This window comes from Leiobunum rupestre, chromosome 4 (genome assembly GCF_980474605.1).
Source record: "Leiobunum rupestre chromosome 4, qqLeiRupe1.1.hap1, whole genome shotgun sequence".
Classification (NCBI taxonomy): Eukaryota; Metazoa; Arthropoda; class Arachnida; order Opiliones; family Sclerosomatidae; genus Leiobunum; species Leiobunum rupestre.
Genome location: NC_143387.1, coordinates 46524255 through 46544683, shown reverse-complemented (window position 1 = coordinate 46544683; position 20429 = coordinate 46524255). Strand labels below are relative to the sequence as shown.

Genomic DNA, 20429 nt, shown 5'->3' with positions numbered 1-20429 from the left:
GAAGCGAGCTTAACCTTTTTTATATTCTATTAAACTAATAGAGCCCTCGCAACAGGTCACATTGTATTTACGGAGAGGTATTAACCTTTAAGGTTCCTTTCTCCGTCTCGTTATTAATTCAAAAGGTGAATATTTTAGGAGCATGGAACCAAACAGGTTTTTCCTCGATTCCGATATTTCTAAAGAAGTGTATATTCGTTCCGTCAACAGACCCGGAGCCACGTTCAGACAGAAGAGGGGAGTAGGTCCGCAGCCGCCATCCAAGTTCAGCCGAATAACCCAGAGGAGATTCTCAACAGCTATAAAAGGGCCTGAAGGAATGAAAAAATCTAAACGGAAAGAGTTCCCGAGTAGATGTCCTCGTTACCGGTTAGTTTTTAAAGGCGGACTTCACCTTCCGAGCGCTTTAATCCCCTAGTGTCCGGTAAGCATCGGCGACACCGCTTGGAATCCGGAATCCGTTGTCGAAGGACCCACTAATAAACGATAATAGTTGACGTCATTAAACACCCCGGAGGTACAACGTTGCACCGTGATTAGCATTTGCAATTAAAGCGCTGAACACGGCGGAAGACCCTCAGGGAGCGATGCGGGAGTAGATGCCGGTGCGTTTGAACCTTAAAAAGAATTGTCCGACAGTCCACTTAATGGTCCTCGGCTTATGACTTATCGCGCGAGGTCGCTTAACTTGGCCAAAAACGATGCGGGCATGAAGGTAGATAAAGTTCTCTTCCGTGAAAACAAACCTATTTGAACAGCGTTGAAAGGGAATTAAAGAGTAATTGAATTCGCTCAGCTGATAACACTTCGTCGCTACTGCGGCTATTCACACGCGAAATTGACGTCACTTTGGAACATAAAAGCATGATGATCATTATTCGCTGAATATACAGGGTGTTTCAAAAGGTTACGCAACAATTTGAAGGAGTTGTAGGGGGTGAGTTGAGAAGTATTCCTGTTTTTTCCCCATTTTCCTACGATGATTAAAAGAGCGACAGAGAGCTTTAAAATGTGGCCTACTAGCCCATGGAAGTAGGCTGCAACAAGCGCAAAACCAAGCAGCAGGGACTTTAATGCGAACATTAAGGTTTGGGTTCGTGTGATACGTAAAAAAAGGACTTTGTAAACAAATCGAGGTAATCAGCGTAAAAAGTAAACAGTATATTTGAAGTCCCTGCTGCTGGTTTCGCGCTTGTTGCAGCCTACTTCCAGGTGCTAATAGGCCAAACTTTGAAGCTCTTTGGCGCTCTTTTAAATTATCGTAGGACAATGGGGAAAAACAGGCATATTTCTCAACTCACCCCCAACATCTCCTTCAAATTGTTGCATAACCTTTTGAAACACCCTGTATAGCAGCGTTAATATTAAAACAATCCGTGTTTAAAAAGAGAATGAGTATAAATACCTATTTGATATCATTAATTTCGTTAGTTTCACGTAACATAGCTGAATGTATAAAACGTAGTTTTATTATCGTTTATTTAACCCATATTAAATGAAATTAACAATAAATATTTGTACTAAAAATTAACGGAACCAATTTTGAGAATGTATTTTATTTTATTAATTGCATTATTAAATAAGTGTACTTAACCTATATTTACTGAAATGTAAGCCTACGCCAATTTGAGAATAAACGAATATTCAAATGATTTTTAGTTAAACTTCTTTGTTATAAGGGACAATTTCTAAACAAACGTCTGATAATTTAACCCGGCCAATTTTAAGCCAAAACGAAAAAAGGTCCAAAGATAGCAACTGTAGACCGGTTTCGCCCCTTTTGGGGCTCATCAGCACCATGGTCGTGCAGAGGTATCCTAGGGTCCCTTCGAATTGCCCCCCCCCCCTTGAGCCCTGAAAACGTTTCCCAAGTTATCTTGATTTGCACCCCCCGGTCCCCCCCCCCTTCCTCCCTTGAGCTTCTTCGATGGGCCCCGGGGACTTCGCCCCCCTCTCTGCACGGCCCTTATCAGCACTGGGTAGGAAATCTGGATATCCTCGGAAACATGCCGACATCAGTAAAACTACTAAAAAACAGTTTTATATTATAACACATCTAAGGAAAATAATTTGGATCAATATTCGGGCTGGGAGTCTACTTCTTTCAACGAAACCAGTTGTCAATATATTCTTTTATAGGGAATTTAGGGTGCGCGTGCCCGTATGTTTTGAAGATGGGCGCTTTCAAAGAGCGAAGGTGAAAATGGAAAAGGGCGGTTCGTTGACCTTCCGGACGTCGTGCAGCGAGTTAGAGAGAGCGACTTCCAAACACACAAGCCTACATTACCGAACAGAGGCCAGAGCCGCGAAACAGCGGCTTTTAGCGCGGGGAGAACTCTTTGGTTCCGATAATGAATACGGATCGAGCGTCGCGCTTGGCTTTCATTTATTTACGGGATCCGTTTTCCCCAAAAACTGATTAGCGGCAGATATTCGGCGTTTTACGAGGCCCTTCTTAACCACGGGTATCTCCGCGCCTTAAAAGCCGCTATTTTTCGACGCGCGACGATATCGCAGTCGGCGGCACCTAGGAGCAACAAACGCAGCACCCCACCACAAGGAGAACGCAACCCGTCAAAAGTCGTGCATTTTATCGCGTACAGTTTTCATTGGTAGACGCTTTAGCGCCTGCTGCCGTCGGAAAGGAAAATTCGGAAATTGTCTTCCCCTCCGCCCGTAAAACGCTCAACGTAAAGGTTCGTCCAATGAAATTTGTACGCAACACTGCGATAGCGTGTTTAAAGGCTAGCCGCGTTCTCCTTGTGTTTGTTGCTCCGAGGTGCCACCGACCGGAAAACAAGAGATAAGAACTTTGACGTCGTAAAAAAGCAGCGCCTCTTTTTATCTCGGGAACGTTTAAGAGTTTAAATAGCCGTTAAATGGCGTGTACTCTTTCATTTTCTAAGACCTTTCGCTTTTTAATCTTACGATTTGGTCGGCAACAGTTAAATGGGGAAATTAAAACCTTCTCCTATAGAATGCACGCGAGCTATTTAAAGGGTTCGTTGATAATTATCAACGAACCCTGCTTACAACTATCCAAATGGGATTTTATAAAATTTTAAATTGTTTGCTACGTAATTAGTAAGGATGCACCGATTATATCGGTCTATTTTTCTAATATCGGTATCGGCCAATACCGGCTTAAGCGAAGCCGATATTGGCCGATACCGGCATTAGAAAAATATTTTCAGAAAAACATTTAAAAATAAGAAAATTATCGATTAACTAATGATAATATTTTATTTGATTGGCCGCGCCACGTACGCCAGACTTTAGAAGCTACAACATACCTCTTTTTAGACAGGGGGTCACGAGTGTAAACAAATAAAAAACGATATTCGATTTTGTGATAGAAAATGTATCAAGTAAAATGAACAGAAACATATTCGGATATGCTCTTGCAAATTGTTTCATGAAAAATTAGAATAAAATGGTATGACAGTGCACTGAACAGTCTTTTACAATGATTATATCATATACACTACTGTTATGTTAGATAACTTAGTTAATATCGGCCGAACCCATATCAGTGCATCCCTAGTAATTAGTCTCATTTCAGTGAGGGGAAAGGGTTCAAAGTGTCATTTTTATTTATAGGGGGCAACGAAAGTATCGTTTTACTCCAAATAGAAATTTGACAGCTCACAACGGACAAAGTTCGGTCAATGGAAGCGGTTCAAGGAGTTTAAATTTATTTTTAATTAAATAGAAAATCATATTGAAAAATAATTTTCTTAACGTAGCTTAAACTAAAATTTAATTATTCGGAATTAAATCTAATGAACATTTGTATTGTGCTTTATTTTGAAGGGTTTAGGACCAAAATTAAAAATTAAATACTGCTTTCACTATAAAAAAACCTTAGTAAAATGTCTAAAAAGGTGCAAATAATTTATATTGCTACATTTAACTCAATTTCTTAAGCATTGTCTGTTTTGAATCGGAAAATTAAGGTTATTTAATTGGCCATGCTTCTAATTTCAACACCCAATTAAATCCAGGGTCGGCTGATTTAAATCAAGTGATTTTTTTAAATTATTGATTTAAATCACACAATGTATTTCAATGGAAGAATAACAAATGGGAAAAAATAAGTTCTTAAAATATTCAAATACCTAGAAAATCCGAAAAAAATAATACATTAAGAAGTAATTAAATTTATTTAAATTTACATTTAATTCAAGCTTAGCAAACTGATGAAAGTAAAATATCCGTTAATTATACAGGAAAAGAGTCATTAATTAAAAATCAATAAATTCAATAAAATTAAAAAATTTATTGAATTGATTTTTATTAAAAAAAACTGCCAACCCTGATTAAACGTATTCGATAAAATTTAAAATGTTAATCGCAGTCTGCCACCCTGAAAGTTTCTTCTATAAGCCAAATTAATGGAATCGTCGCGAAATTATTAAATCACGAGTTAAATCAAATTATTTTTAAACATCATATTGCTTTAAAATGGCTATCACGAACACTTCTAAGTATTTATAAAAAATGTATAAAAGTAGTTTCGGTAGCAATGGTGATTCTAATTTTAGTTTAATAACGATTAATTTAATTTTTTTATCTACATTACCGCTGCGCGCAAATTATTAATCTAATTGTCAAGAACTGTTTAAAAATCAAGAGAAATAATGAAATAAAAAAATCTATTTATACAAATCGATTTTACCCTTTTTTCCGTAAGAAGGTACTCAGGGTTGCCACAGTTATTTCACAATAAAATTCCCCGACTATTCCAGGTTTTCCCTGACCATCTCCGGAGATTTTCCCTGACTCATTTTTGGCCAATATTTAACCAATATTTTAGTAAAATTTCCTTTTTGACACCGAAATCAAATTCCCTGATATTTCCCCGATTTTTAAATTATTTTTTAAAATTCCCCGATTTTTAAATTATTTTTTAAAATTCCCCGATTTTTAAATTATTTTTTAAAATTCCCCGATTTTTAAATTATTTTTTAAAATTCCCCGATTTTTAAATTATTTTTTAAAATTCCCCGATTTTTAAATTATTTTTTAAAATTCCCCGATTTTTAAATTATTTTGCAAAATTCCCCGATTTTTAAATTATTTTGCAAAATTCCCCGATTTTTAAATTATTTTGCAAAATTCCCCGATTTTTAAATTATTTTGCAAAATACCCCGATTTTTAAATTATTTTGTAAAATTCCCCGATTTTTAAATTATTTTGTAAAATTCCCCGATTTTTAAATTAATTTGTAAAATTCCCCGATTTTTAAATTAATTTGTAAAATTCCCCGATTTTTAAATTAATTTGTAAAATTCCCCGATTTTTAAATTAATTTGTAAAATTCCCCGATTTTTAAATTAATTTGTAAAATTCCCCGATTTTTAAATTAATTTGTAAAATTCCCCGATTTTTAAATTAATTTGTAAAATTCCCCGATTTTTAAATTAATTTGTAAAATTCCCCGATTTTTAAATTAATTTTTAAAATTCCCCGATTTTTAAATTAATTTTTAAAATTCCCCGATTTTTCCAGGAATTCCAGGTTTTCCAGATACCGTGGCAACCCTAGTACTGGAGATACCTATTCCATCACGTCGGAATCGGGTATACCATCGTCATGGCGAGGCGTTATTGCCAATAAGAAAAAGGCAATTTTTAGTTTTAGGAAATATTCCCAAAAACCTCTCGCAACAAAAACAAACGTCGAAAAAAGTGGGAGTAATGGCCGAGACAGACGCGCCCGCTAATAAACGAGCCTGTCAAAACTTTTTCGCCCGCTATATTTCAAAACAAATCTAAATTTCGACTCATCCTTTTGGCACCGGGCTTTTACGATTTTATGGAAGCATCAAACATTTCTGAAAACCTCAAGAAATGGAACAGAAAACACGCAAAACAAAATGGATACAGAGACACGTATGAAGTGTAACGGCATCTAGCAAATTTAGACCAATTAAATTTCAAATATTTTACAATTTTATAATGGTTTTCCGATATTAGAGGCTGGATTGTTAGTTTTAGCTAAAACGATTTGGTTTAAATCTTATTTTTAGTACTGATGCACCGATACATCAGCCTGTCTTTCTAATATAGATATTAGAAAAATATTTTCAGGAAAAACGTTTAAAAATAACATAAAATGCTATGACAGTGCACTGTGAACCGTCTTTTACAATGATTTTATCATATTTACTACTGTTATGAGAGATAACTTCGTTAATATGGGCCCATCCCTAATTTCCTGTTTCGATTTTGTTATGAAATAAGACTCTTTCCTCGATAAATTGAACGATAATTTTCATGCATTGGTAATGTTAACTAAAATTTAAATTAAGGTGAATTAAATTTTATTACCACTGGTAATTATTTGGCTCAGAATTTTATATGCCACACCAACCGTTATATGAATTTTTATATATATATATATAATATAAACGGTGATTTAAATCAATGATTTTAATTCTTATTTAATTTTATCTAAATTCTAGATACATTTATGTTAATTTTTATCTAATAAACATAACTACCACGTGAAATCATTGGCGTAATTTAAAGAAATTCGCCAGACCAACACATTCTACGTACGCGTTTTAGTATAAAAAAAATTGCGTCAAAAATTAATTTATTAAAATGTAGGAAAAAACTAAATTAAATTTTTGTTGCTACGCTATATTTATACTGTCTCTCGGGCTCATTAAGAGTTTAAATGAGTTTAATATAGACTTAAAACAGCCCGAGTCCGATAAAAATCAGCGTATTATTTCATTATCACCAGAAATAACTCTGACCCTATTTAAATTAAACGATATAACAATACCAAATAAAGCGTTGGGATAAGTTTCGGATGAAAAATATTTGTCCCAATTACATAATTCACGGTGTTTTATCAGTAAGTGAAGAGGAAAAAATCAAGAAGAAACAGCACGAGGAAAGTAAAAGTTTCGAGTTAAAAAAAACGTACCTAGATGACACTTTCGAAATTATCCAAAAGGCACAAAATGTCAATTAACCCGAAAGAAAAAAACGGTCGAATGCGAATATACACGCGGTTAAACTTGACTCTCCGAAAAGAGTTCAAAAAACCGAAAAAACGGGTTGTTCAAATCTCAATGACGTAAATTTTTCACCTGGATGATCAACAAGAATGTTTTACCTCGACTGGGGCTGTTCGGGGCTATTGTTAATGCAGTTTTTCGGCGACATTAGCGGGGAATCGGTGACGCTTTACGGGTTGACGAATAAGGGGGTCAATGGTGACGAGCGTTCCACCGAGTCGAGTTTGACGCGGGAAATGAGCTGGCGTCAACACTCGCGCTTTCTCCCGCCGCAGCCGAGACACTCAAAGGATTAAGAGATATACTCTTACTTTCCGCCGAAGAGTTCGCTTTTCGCGAAAAGACGAGGCCGAGCGGCTGTTTTCAACCCCAGTTTCCGGTCGAACCGTTTCTCTTTTTCGTTTTGTTTTTACATATTTTTTTGTTTGAAAAGAGCTCACGATGACGACACCGATCCGAGACTGACTGACGCCCTAGCTAACAAGATGGCTATGGGCCTAATTACTTTCCTCGTTGCGGTTTTAAGTCATTGTTTCCTCCGTTGGAAACTTAATCTTTATAAATTGAAGAATGTTTTTAACCACGTCCTCAACTGCCAATTCAAACATCTGCTGATTTCATAATTTGGTAAATTAGGAATTTATTTTATCAAGAATGCATTTATTTATTTCTACTGTCGCGACTAACAAGGAGACATCCAGAGGTGTTTGTCTCCGATTTTTCTCAAACTCGGGGGTTAAGTAGACCTTCGTGTACCTAAAGGGAAAAGATTCAATGGCCATTCGTTTTGCCATGACAACCAAAAATGTTTTTCATAAGCCAAGTTTAAACTTTCTCTACGTAAAATAGCATTTTAACATTAACATTTTAAAAAAATTAAAATTGCAATTTCGGCAAAACAATTGGGTTTATAAACCATGATTTTACTATGCTATTTTACGTAGAGAAAGTTTAAACTTGAGTTGTGAAAATCATTTTTGGTTATCGTCTCAACAATCACTCTACATAATACAAATAAATACATTGTTGTTACAACCGAAAACCAAAATGGAGTTATTCAAACTACTGTTACATTTTTAATTTGTTGGGTGTTGCATAAATCAAATAAATTCAGTGGAAATAAGCGTCGTAAATAAATAAAAATATACAATATTTTATGCAAAAAATAATGTAGTAATGATAATCATTTTTTTAGCTTCTATTTATTAATAAAAATATGAATGTGTAAAATTGTGTATATTTATTAAAATATGAATGTGTAAAATTGTGTATATTTATTAAAATATGAATGTGTAAAATTGTGTATATTTATTAAAATATGAATGTGTATATTTATTAAAATATGAATGTGTATTTTTATTAAAATATGAATGTGTATTTTTATTAAAATATGAATGTGTATTTTTATTAAAATATGAATGTGTATTTTTATTAAAATATGAATGTGTATATTTATTAAAATATGAATGTGTATATTTATTAAAATATGAATGTGTATATTTATTAAAATATGAATGTGTATATTTATTAAAATATGAATGTGTATATTTATTAAAATATGAATGTGTATATTTATTAAAATATGAATGTGTATATTTATTAAAATATGAATGTGTATATTTATTAAAATATGAATGTGAATATTTATTAAAATATGAATGTGAATATTTATTAAAATATGAATATGTATATTTATTAAAATATGAATATGTATATTTATTAAAATATGAATGTTTATTAAAATGTGTAGGTTTTTAAAATATGAATGTATTTTTATTTATTTCTAAAAATATTTGTGTATATTTATTTATTTCTAAAAATATTTGTGTATATTTATTTATTCCTAAAAATATTTGTGTATATTTATTTATTTATAAAAATATTTGTGTATATTTATTTATTTATAAAAATATTTGTGTATATTTATTTATTTATAAAAATATTTGTGTATATTTATTTATTTATAAAAATATTTACGTCTATATTTATTTATTTAAAAATATTTGTGTATATTTATTTATTTAAAAATATTTGTGTATATTTATTTATTTAAAAATATTTGTGTATATTTATTTATTTAAAAATATTTGTGTATATTTATTTATTTAAAAATATTTGTGTATATTTATTTATTTAAAAATATTTGTGTACATTTATTTATTTAAAAATATTTGTGTACATTTATTTATTTAAAAATATTTGTGTACATTTATTTATTTAAAAATATTTGTGTACATTTATTTATTTAAAAATATTTGTGTACATTTATTTATTTAAAAATATTTGTGTATATTTATTTATTTAAAAATATTTGTGTATATTTATTTATTTAAAAATATTTGTCTATATTTATTTATTTAAAAATATTTGTGTATATTTATTTAAAAATATTTGTGTATATTTATTTAAAAATATTTGTGTATATTTATTTAAAAATATTTGTGTATATTTATTTAAAAATATTTGTGTATATTTATTTAAAAATATTTGTGTATATTTATTTATTTATAAAAATATTTGTGTATATTTATTTATTTATAAAAATATTAATGTTTATATTTATTTATAAAAATATTAATGTTTATATTTATTTATAAAAATATTAATGTTTATATTTATTTATAAAAATATTAATGTTTATATTTATTTATAAAAATATTAATGTTTATATTTATTTATAAAAATATTAATGTTTATATTTATTAATAAAAATGTCTGAATATTATTGTTTCTGTTCACAAATAGGAGTACCTTAATATTTAAAAACTTTCTATTTACTTATAAAAATTTACGTTTAAAAATTATTTACATTACAAGTTTCTGTATTACAGTGCACAGCTACTTTACAGGGGAGCGTCAAAGACACATCAAAGGTGTAAACGTTTTTCGAGGAGAGTTTGTTTCCATAAAATATTCGAGATAAAAGGAGTAACTAATTAGAAGTAAGCATCACGCTAGAGCGCGTTTGTTAACAACTGGAGAAGGTCCTTGTGCCAAAAATGAAGCTAGGCATTTCGGGATGGGCAGGGACACGCGACGAGGCCGTAATCGATGCTCTACAACCAAGTATTACGCTAATTATGGTCAATTACAATTTTGGAAAAATTTGTTGAAATTGATAAACCGTGCAAAAGTACGACGGGAAAATTAGATTTAAGAAAAAAGATCGAATTTTGCGACAGCGAAAGTATTCAAATCAAATACGAAATTAAGAAGGGTCACGGCGAATTAACGAAATCCATTACGGGTTCAATATGGCCGACTAATCACTTTTACGCCTTTTGTGACCTTGAGCGCCAGCGTCGGCGCCATGCTAGGTCCGAGAAAACTCATTTCCTGCCGAAAAATGCGCTACGGTACTGCCATAAGTAACGTAATACCAATAGGCGAAACTATTAAGTAAATCTGGTCTTAACCAACTTGTTAAAATGGGAAAACAAAATCACGTGACAACCATTTCACAGCCAACTTCGATTCGGTAACTTGTGCTCATAGTTGGCCGTGCGACGGTAAAGAAAAAATTATTCCTTCCAGACAGCTAAATAACTTACACCTTTCTTTTACAAAAAATTTTAAATAATAATAATAATAATAATAATAATAATAATAATAATAATAATAATAATAATAATAATAATAATATAATTTAGATGAATCGATTAAAATTTAAACCGCCATTAGCAAAATAAAAGAATAATAGTTCGTATATTTTAGGATAGATGGCGATGCAGTTCTGCAAAGCCCCCTGGACTTTATAGTTTCGCCAATTAGTATGACAGTTAGCAAAATATTCACCGAACTGAAAACTGATTTTCAGAGATATTTCGGCGATCAAGGTTTTCTTCAGCACAGAGTTCCCTAGTGTCTAAAAATGCCCACGGTGAAATATACCACAACCAAAGATAATATAAACAGCTCGTACCCTAGATTGGAAATCACTGCCTCGCGCGAAGTCAATGGCGTTTACCCACTTCCGGCGAGTTAGAAAGTTCCATAAGAAAATTAGCATTAAAAGAATTGCGAGTGTCATACTTGGTATTATTACTTTACTTATGGTACCGGTGATATTGGACGCGAGATAAAAGCGTTAGCCTCATTAGATGGGAATATCAAATCGCCGAAATTGGCCATTAACGCCTCGAGGCCGAAAATCCAGCGTCTAGTAGTGTGAGCGATTTTTACGGCTCTCAACAGTTGACCCCTTTATATCACGTGAAAGGGTGACCGGAAGCGCGTCCTTTATGACGTCTACCTAGGCTACCCCTTCCTCGCCCACACCCCGACCCCACCCCCTTCCAAAAAATACCGCGAAGACTGCTGATGACGTCAAACAGCAATCGATAAATGACAAAAAAAAACTGCAGGTTAGTTCGGAAATAACCTTGAAAACGGTTCGTGCGCACTATGCCCCCGTGTATAACCGGCGTCCTTAATCAAACGCGTTCATGCGGAAATTTAATTTGGACGATCAACGATTTTTTTTATATTCAAATTGTCATAAAGGCTTAATTTATATTAAACAGAAGTAGAGCAGTTGGCAGTTGCATCGTTAAATATGAAAGTTTAATTTTGGAATTATTTCTAGGTTCAATTGAACTTTCTTAGGGAAAAATTAAGTTGAGGAGATCACATTTTACGGTTACACATAAGGGTTGTCGCCTACACTTTTCACGTAGTTTCGCAGGGATAACAACTTCCAGACGAGGGTGCGGACATTTGACAAAATCCCGGAGGAAATTTGGGTAAACCATGGTCCTAGAATTTCAATCTCATTGACTTTGATATGGTCCAGAATTTCATAATAAATTCAAAATCCCGTCCTTCCCCTCGCTCTCAGAGCTCCTAGCCAGTAGTGTCCAAATAATTATAGGTATTATAGGATACAAATCCCAAAACTCAAGGACAATTATAGGACTAAATTACAGAATTTTAGCGCTACTTCGTCACCTCAAATTAGACTAAAATAATTGGCAGTTGAGATTTCGGAAAATGGTTAACAAAAGCTCTATACAGGGTGTTTCAAAATGTTATGCAAAAATTTTAGGGAGTTTTAAGGGGTGAGTTGAGAAGTATGCCTGTTTCTTTCCCCATTTTCCTACGATGAGTTAAAAGAGCGCCAGAGAGCTTCAAAGTGTGGCCTACTAGCCCCTGGAAGTAGGCTGCAACAAGCGCAAAACCAAGAAGCGGGGAAACGCGAACATTAAGGTTTGGGTTCGTGTGATAGGTAAAAAAGGACTTTGTAAACAAATCGAGGTAATCAGCGTAAAAAGGTAACTTAAACAGTATGTAAAGTCCCTGCTGCTTGGTTTTGCGCTTCTTGCAGCCTACTTCCATGAGCTAGTAGGCCACACTTGAAGCTCTCTGGCGCTCTTTTAACTCAACGTAGGAAAATGGTGAAAAAACAGGCATACTTCTCAACTCCTTCAAATTTTTGCATTACCTTTTGAAACTGCATTCCGACTAATAAGATAAATAAGAAAAACGTTTAAAACTTTTCGCTAGTGGACAACAAACAAAATATATTTACAGTTTGTGCATTATCATTTTACACTTTGGACAGTTGCATTTAATTTGATAAAAATATAGAGTAAAAACGAATATCATAGGACAATTTCAGAATAACAACTAAATTTAAAAGCAAAATCGAAAATAAGCCAAAATAGTAACGTAATTCAGTGGATAAAGAGGAACTTTATTGAAAGTAAAATCGAACGTTCGAGCCAGTCGACCAACTTCTACCGATAATGTTCTACGACGACTATTATAGGCGCTTAAAAAAACCAAGAAACTGCGGCTAGTCGAGGCACTCAACGGCGTGTCTGGTCCGAAAGGGGCTCGATAGCAGGCAAAATCGGCGGCTAGACGGTATAAATACACGGAGATATCGTCAAATCCGAGATAAACGACTCAAACAGTCGAAAAGCCAGAAAAAGAGGTCATCCAGCACTCGGCTGAAACCGCTTCGGGGAATATATTATATAAAAATCGACAAGTTTTGGATACAATTGACATCTTGACAAGAGCCGATATTTTTGATAACCGTTATCTATTTATGTCTTTTCTTCTAGCGTTTAGTACCGTACGCCCATTTTATAAAAGAAAATAAATACCGCGTTAAGTGATTAAAAAGAGTTTTCATTTATCCGTTGACAATAGCGTCGTTATCGGTATGAGGAAGTATTGTACCTGCCCGATGCTTATCGTCTCAACGCCATCATTATCAAAAGAGTTTAGGCGGGGATTACATCTCGCATTTTATCCCTAATTATTTCCCCGCCGAAGAAAAGTTGCGTGACATCCTAAAATCTTTAAGATTGAAAGAATATCAGTGACATCTTTCGGTACAGTCTGGTTTATAAATATCAAAGCCTTTTTTTTTAATAAGTAGACCTTTTCGTAAAGTTCTTCCGGGTATTGACGTCACCAACAAAGACTAGATTATAATATTGCTTATACCCCTCTACAACTCCTTCAAAACACCCTGTATAGAGCTTTCGTTAACCATTTTCCGAAATGCCAAATGTCTTTATTTTAGGTGACGAAGTAGCGATCAGATTTGCTTACTGACTTAACAGATAAGTCTAATACTCTTTTCCGACGCTGCTTATAAAATCGGGTTAAGTTAAAGAGAATAAAAAGTTAACATTGGTTTGTTAAAGCAAGCATCGTCTGAAAAGTGTATAACAAGCTTACACCGCGACCCGCGAATCGATGTCAACAAACGAATTTCATCAATACACATTCTCTAAGTATTCTTGTTCGAAGAATTAAAAGTGGTTCTTTACTAATTCCGCACTATTTAGGTATGCGGTTTTTATTGGCAAATATGACATTGTGGTTCGGTGAAAGTACCCGATTTTACATATGTTAGTGTATGATAATAAACTGAATATCTCCAAAATGAAGCCTTTCTCGCAACACAGCGCCATCTATCGTTTGACGTCAACTAGAAGGAGACCACCTAAAATAGCCTCGAAACCAGCAATTTAAAAACATTGAAAGCGCCCGTTTCCCCAAAGGACAAGAGTAAATATCTACTCGAAAAGCGTACAGGCGCGCCATCCGAAATTTATATTAAAACCGATTGGGAGGCCTCCCCGGCGAAGAGTATTTTCAAGCCGTCTTACCCGAGCGCGTAGGCATATTCTCCATACAGAAACGGCCTTTCTAATTTTAGCTTTTTAGCCGAGATCTTCCTCGCGTAGAAAAACGCGCCGCGATATAAATTTTCAATTTCCGCGGGACCGCGCCAAACAACTAAATAAAAACAGTGAATAACGAGACTCACCCATTGCTCCCACGAGGTTTATACATCTGGAAGCGGATAACACTAACTCGGGCACGCGGTCCGATATCGACCTATGCAAAGCCAATTTCGGGAACAGGCCGGAATACAAGGTCTTCACGGAGAGATCTCTCATAGCGTTCCAAACTCGCGATGAAATTCGGATAAATATACCGCTTATATCTATCACAACAACGGTTTTATCTTTATCTGTATTAACGATTTTTCTAGCGTCTTATTTTCACCCTCGTAATACTCGATACGATTACAATCGAAAATTTGTTGTACATCGACCTTTTCACGGAGAGCTTTTCCTCGTTTTCAAGACGCGGACCGACTTGCAAACACTTTACGGAGGACGCTATTAAAACCGTTTATGTTTTGGGTATCCCCTCCCAGAGTTTAATTTTTCTTTTAAGATTTTCTTTTGTAAAAAAAATGCTTTTCGAATATCAATGAACGCGCCCAATATTGCCGGGGGGTGGGGGAAAGAAACGTGAACTTGAAAGTATTCCCGCGATTATTAATATTCCTAACTGAAATTGGGTAGTTGCCTGGGTTATATTGGCGAGAAAAACACGTTTTCCACGGAGGGGGCTGAGCGATATACTCCATTAACCGTTAAAATTTGAGCGGCAATGAACCATTCCCAGAACCGCGTTAAATGATCTTGGAATGTGCCTTTTTCAAAATAAAAAATAACATACTGGTTGCGGGTCGACTTTTAACTGACACTTTGACCGAAAGTGGGGAAGAAGGTTAAGTTTACGTTTCTAAGCGCGTAGACTTAATATCAGCTGTATTAGTGAATCGTAGGCGTTTTCAAATATACGAAAAAGACATTTGTATACCAAGTCATCTTCGTAGCTCGAAAGTTAAGAAAGCGTTTTATATTTAAACATATCTAATTTGCATTATGTTCCGCGCGGGAATACGCTGAGGAAATTTCGCCTAACTAATTTGGAACTGTAATAACTACAATGCGGTCTATAATTCCTTTTGAAAATTCTACTAGGCTCCAGCAGATTTAACGAAATTGGGGAAAATCTCGAAATTTTAAATTGACGATTTCTTTATATAGATAATTTTTTTTCAATGGTTTATTTTTGACTTAAAGGGAAGACTACAGTGGCCATTGTCTACTTTCGCGCTATTTCAAGCTGAACTCTTTAAATTTTGTATTTTAACTTATAAAAATAATATTTAAGCGTAGAAGAGCCTCTTGTTTAGTGCTGAAAATAATTTTGACAATTTAAAATTTAAAGTAATTAAGTTTTAATTCGGACCCCCGGAGCTAAACAAGTTGGGCAAGCGCCCAAACTACCCTTTAGTTAGGACCTTATATCTCGTTAACTATTAATATTAGAATTATCAAAATCATTTTAAGCACTAGAGGAAGGTTCAGCCTAATAACAAAAATATAATTAAATTATGTAATTGTTAAAACAGAAACGTTCAGCTTGAACGAATAAGAGGCTTTAGCTGTATTCTTCCCCCTTAAGTTGCGTATATTTATTATTATTATTATAATTACTATTAAAAAATGGTTACAGTCTTACGTAAATATGCCTTATAAAACTAGAATGGTTCACAACCAAATAAGGCAGTATTTTACGACTTATATATTTCGAATGCGTAAAGGGCATAGATTAATACCAGAAACTCGTTCGAAAACAACAAAACGAGTTATAATAGGTGTTACGATCCCTTTTGCCTCTTAAAACACCGAAATAGTTAAAACCAAATCATAAGCATGAGCGTGGGAGCTTTCAGTGAAATTAGGCCCAACTCTATTATAGGTGTGATACAGTCTCATAACCTAAACTAGGAAGTAGAGGCGTAATAAAGAGCTTAAAAAGGAAAAAGAACTAATTAAAAAAACAACAAATGAATGGGTAGAATTAATTTGCACGTTTCATATAATTTTCTCCGTTTGCCGTTTCCTTTGGGGCACGATAAACAGGAACTCTACAAATACAGTTCCATCAAGTACAAAGGACACCAGAACCGGCGGTTTTACGTGTTGTTCATTTAAATAAACCTAATACATATGCCCAACTAAAAATATACATATTTGCTCTGCGGATTTGGTTTTTGGGTGTTAAAAGTTTAAATTGGCAAATATTTTTATGTAAAGTTTATCATAGGACTTATAGTTTCGAAATCTATTATAAAACAGCTGTGCTAATTTACCTTAAATATTTTGGTTAATCTACGTTAAATATTTTGGTTAATCTACGTTAAATATTTTGGTTAATCTACGTTAAATATTTTTAATTTACGTTAAATAAGTAATTTAAAATAGGTTAATTTTCGTATAATCACGTCTACATACTTCACCGTTTTAAAATATTAAATATATTTTATCTTACATTGTTAGTTGGATTATGATTTTACAGATACACGAGGATATTCGCCTATTTCTCGGTTTTGACGCGCCTAATAAGCCTCGGGCTGTTATATGCTTATAAACGCGTTTTTCAGAAAACGGACAAAAATAAAGACATGCTCGACTTAAACGTCAACTGTCACATTTAAAACGCAGCGCTAAAACGTTAAAAAATTGTCGATTTTATAGAAGAAACTTTAGGGGATTTTTCTAGCCATTTCTATGTAAAATAACCTGCTTTCCGTAAACTGTAATACGCTAAATGGGGCGTTTTCTTCGTAAAAATAAAAAATAAACATATTTAACGCTTTGCATAAACCGAGGCCTAAAACATGTCTAGAGGACTAAAAGTCAACGGTATGAAATTCGATTAATGTTGAATCATAGGGAGTGTTAAGCCTTGGCAATAATAGCGAGCTCGCATTTAGGCGCTTAAGAAGGGTGCGTATATTTACCTCCTTTGTAGTAAAACGCTCCATCGCTGTCACTCGATAAATCTGTAGACGACTCGGTAGCACTCATTTTCACACGACGAATTATCACCGGTTATTATCAGGTATTCCAATCATTTCTAATTGTTGAAAACATGAGAATCCCGTTAAAGACATAAACGTTATTGAGACTCCGCATCCGATATAAACGCTACGCCTCGGTTACCAAGTTACCAACGGGGAACTCCAGCGAAAGAGCGTCTTGCGCGACGCCAAGTCGAGCATTATGAATTTTGAATGGCCCCTGAACGCGACTGCCAGATTCGAAACATACAAAATTAATTTCAACAGAATTTACGTACTCCGAGCTAAATGTACGTTAAATCTTATATGCTAACTTTATATTTTGTAATTTGATATTTCTCACGTAGGCACGCTTCAATAAATTATAGTTTACGCCGTTTGAAAAAAATTATAAATCGGAAATTTTATGATATTGTCTAGTCCAGCGAATATAGCGTCCTTGACTGGGTTACAGAGTTGCCAGATGTAGGATTTCGATCGTATTATTAGACGAAGGTAGAATCGTTCACTGTTAATAGAATCATATGATATATTACGTTTTAAAGTACGATTCGTGTAAAATTTTAGGTTTCTTTTCTTTTGGAACAAGTGAAGGGTCTCAAATAACGATAATCTTTTTTATACATACTATGATTTAATTTTATCACTTTTAGATCACTTTTGGGACTAACTGACTTCCTGTTATTTTTCCAAATAGTATGATCCAAGTTGAAACTCCATACGATAATTCGGTTCTTTATATCTGGCAGCTCTGCACAGTTGGATCGATTTTCATTTTCATAGCTGGGGTTTAAAATGGCGGCCACTAGTATTCCGAATCCGTCGACACTTCTGCCTTTAGGTATTGTATTTTGTTGATATTATTTGTGATTTTAATATTTAAAAATATTTAACGTATATTATTTGAAAAATCCATCAAATCACATGCTTGTTGGTTAAATAATTAATATAATAGCTTTTAAAGTGCACAAGTCAGTGAAGTCCTGTAGTCTCGGAGGCTAATATTCCTATTGATATCGGCGGTCTTGCTGCCATCTAGCGAACAAAACTTCATTTCAAACATAACGTAAAATTTTAATTTCAGAACTAATTGATACTTGTATCGGCTCGAGAATTCATATTATAATGAAAAACGATAAGGAAGTTGTCGGAACTTTATTGGGTTTTGACGATTTTGTCAGTATCCTTTGTTTAAAATAATTATAATTTCATTATTTTTATGTCATGATATTCAACTTAATAATAAAATATAAAGACATGGTACTTGAAGACGTAACCGAATAGTAAGTTTTTAATTACATACTTTTTAGAATCTAAATGTCCATGTCCATGCTATTTTTAAGTAATTGACACTAGATGGCGATTAATTCGTTTTTTTCTCTTGAACAGTGAGAGCACTCCAGAGGGCAGAAGAATTACTAGATTGGATCAGATTCTATTAAATGGAAATAATATAACTATGGTAAATTTTAGTAATTCGTGAAAGTGTGATATTGTAACATGCCTATATACTTTTATGATTGTCAACAGATGGTACCAGGAGGAGAAATGCCTGATGCCTAGTAGTTAATAAAAAAATCATCTAATCATCGTTTCATTATCATAACATCGATCGTGATAACAGTTAAAATGTATATTAGTTATCGTCAAAATAAAATGTATAATATTTCACAATACTGCATTACATTTTGTATTTAATCACTTGCTCTGAAAGTTGAAGGCCAGCTACTTAACTTGTTGGCTAACAGACATTTCTGCCAGGCAGATGTGGGACAGAGTGACTAAAGTAAAGTTCAGACTATACTGTTTTATTTGCCTTTTCAGATTTCATAGAGCCACCTAGCAGCCAACGCGAGGAGATCATAAACTTCTGGATTTTTGAAAGGCTAATTGGTCACCCTATACTCTTTTTACACTAAAATTATATTCACGTTTGGGAAGTGTCAATAATACCATAATGGCTCACAAGAGGGCTAACGTTTTTTCGGATTATTAGTGTTTTTATTATCGTCTGCTATTTTTTCTGCAATATTATTTCCTGTATGAAATTTAGGGATTTTTTTTATTATTGTCATTTCGATATAAACAAAAGGCGTTAGCTGCCCGAAGGCCCCCGTTCAATTGGGATTATTATATTGCTTATAATACATTTTTCCTAAAGGTCCTTTAGACGCGTTCGACATTTCAAATTAATGTGCACGTAGAATCTAGTACACTTTAATCGTTATTTGTTGTCCTATAAATTACCATTTAGATTTTAATTCAATACCCGGGCGGCGTGGGGCCCCTCTTCAGTCAATCCCAAAGGAGTCAATCTGGGCCTGTATTTCAATAATTGCAATATTATTTACTTAGCAGACAAGAGGTCAAAGTTTTAGAGGTCGCCGTAAGTGACGTCACCGAATAATTCAATTTCAACTATTTAGATATCTTAATAAATTGAATTCCCAAAAATTGGTTACCTACTCGAAAACCAACTTGTCTTGGTTCCCCAAAACGTGTACCTGCATTTTGCTGTTCTCGAGGCTTATTTCATTCGCAATTAATAGGAAAACTTGGTGGTCAAACTAATTGCTAGTGTTGTAAGTCAGAAAATTTTCCGGAAAATTACCGAGGCCTTTTTTCCGGAAAATTTTCCGTATTTTTCCGAAAAATATTAAAAACGTTTTCATTCCATGATTTGTCTAATATATTGTTTGCAAATTTAAATAAAGCGGCATTTTCACCCCATTTTTTCTAATCTAAAAGTAAAACTAAACCTATAGACTAGTTTAAACTGGTTGAAATGTAACACTATTAATGTTTTGTAGTATGTTTACTGATATTAGTCATTTTAAATCGATAAAAAGTTTAAAACATTAAAAACCCTTGAAAAGTAGTTTATGTTTTAATTTTTTATTTTTCCGATTTGCGGAAAATTTTCCGCAATTCGGAAAATTTTCCGGAAAATTTTCTGGAAATTTTTCCGCATTTTATTTTTCCGGAAAATTAACAACCCTACTAATTGCGTTTAAACGTTGTATAGTCTGAACGACTCTTAAATCAGACTATACTACTTTTAAGGGCCAATTAGTTTAGACACCAAATTTGCACAACTAATTCGCAGTGAATTAACCAGTCCGAACAGTCAACGTTGGTATACCTTTTGGGTGTACAATTTGCTCGAGATGTTCAACGATTTGAAATTCAGCCAATGAAATTTACTA

At 33.6% G+C, this 20429-nt stretch overlaps 2 protein-coding genes across 4 annotated transcripts in view; one reads left to right on the top strand and one right to left on the bottom strand.

Moving 5' to 3' along the window:
• The window catches only part of trio (trio Rho guanine nucleotide exchange factor), a 146997-nt gene extending 129590 nt beyond the window's left edge, over positions 1-17407 (bottom strand). For 2 of the 3 annotated variants that reach the window (XM_090172527.1, XM_090172529.1), the window contains exon 1: positions 17164-17407. In XM_090172527.1, the coding sequence (XP_090028653.1) occupies positions 17164-17230 (67 nt within the window). In that variant the 5' untranslated portion in view covers positions 17231-17407. The remainder of the gene's footprint in view (positions 1-17163) is intronic. The other variant, XM_090172528.1, reaches the window with a different exon arrangement.
• Positions 17408-17960: 553 nt separating this feature from the next.
• On the top strand, positions 17961-18897 carry LOC149947999 (U6 snRNA-associated Sm-like protein LSm5). The gene is made up of 5 exons (XM_090172547.1): positions 17961-18064; positions 18308-18403; positions 18479-18506; positions 18613-18685; positions 18754-18897. Exons 1-5 carry the CDS (start codon positions 18019-18021, stop codon positions 18784-18786), a joined length of 276 nt encoding a protein of 91 aa, XP_090028673.1. The 5' UTR covers positions 17961-18018; the 3' UTR covers positions 18787-18897.
• The last annotated feature ends 1532 nt before the right edge of the window (positions 18898-20429 follow it).

What these genes read in the sequence shown, in the direction of transcription:
- LOC149947999 (XM_090172547.1), top strand. Translation starts at nt 18,019, where the DNA reads ATGGCGGCCACTAGTATTCCGAATCCGTCGACACTTCTGCCTTTAG. An exon ending in GGGTTTTGACGATTTTGTCA is followed by an intron (nt 18,404 to 18,478) that starts GTATCCTTTGTT and finishes TAAAATATAAAG; the next exon opens with ACATGGTACTTGAAGACGTA. An exon ending in ATGGAAATAATATAACTATG is followed by an intron (nt 18,686 to 18,753) that starts GTAAATTTTAGT and finishes GATTGTCAACAG; the next exon opens with ATGGTACCAGGAGGAGAAAT.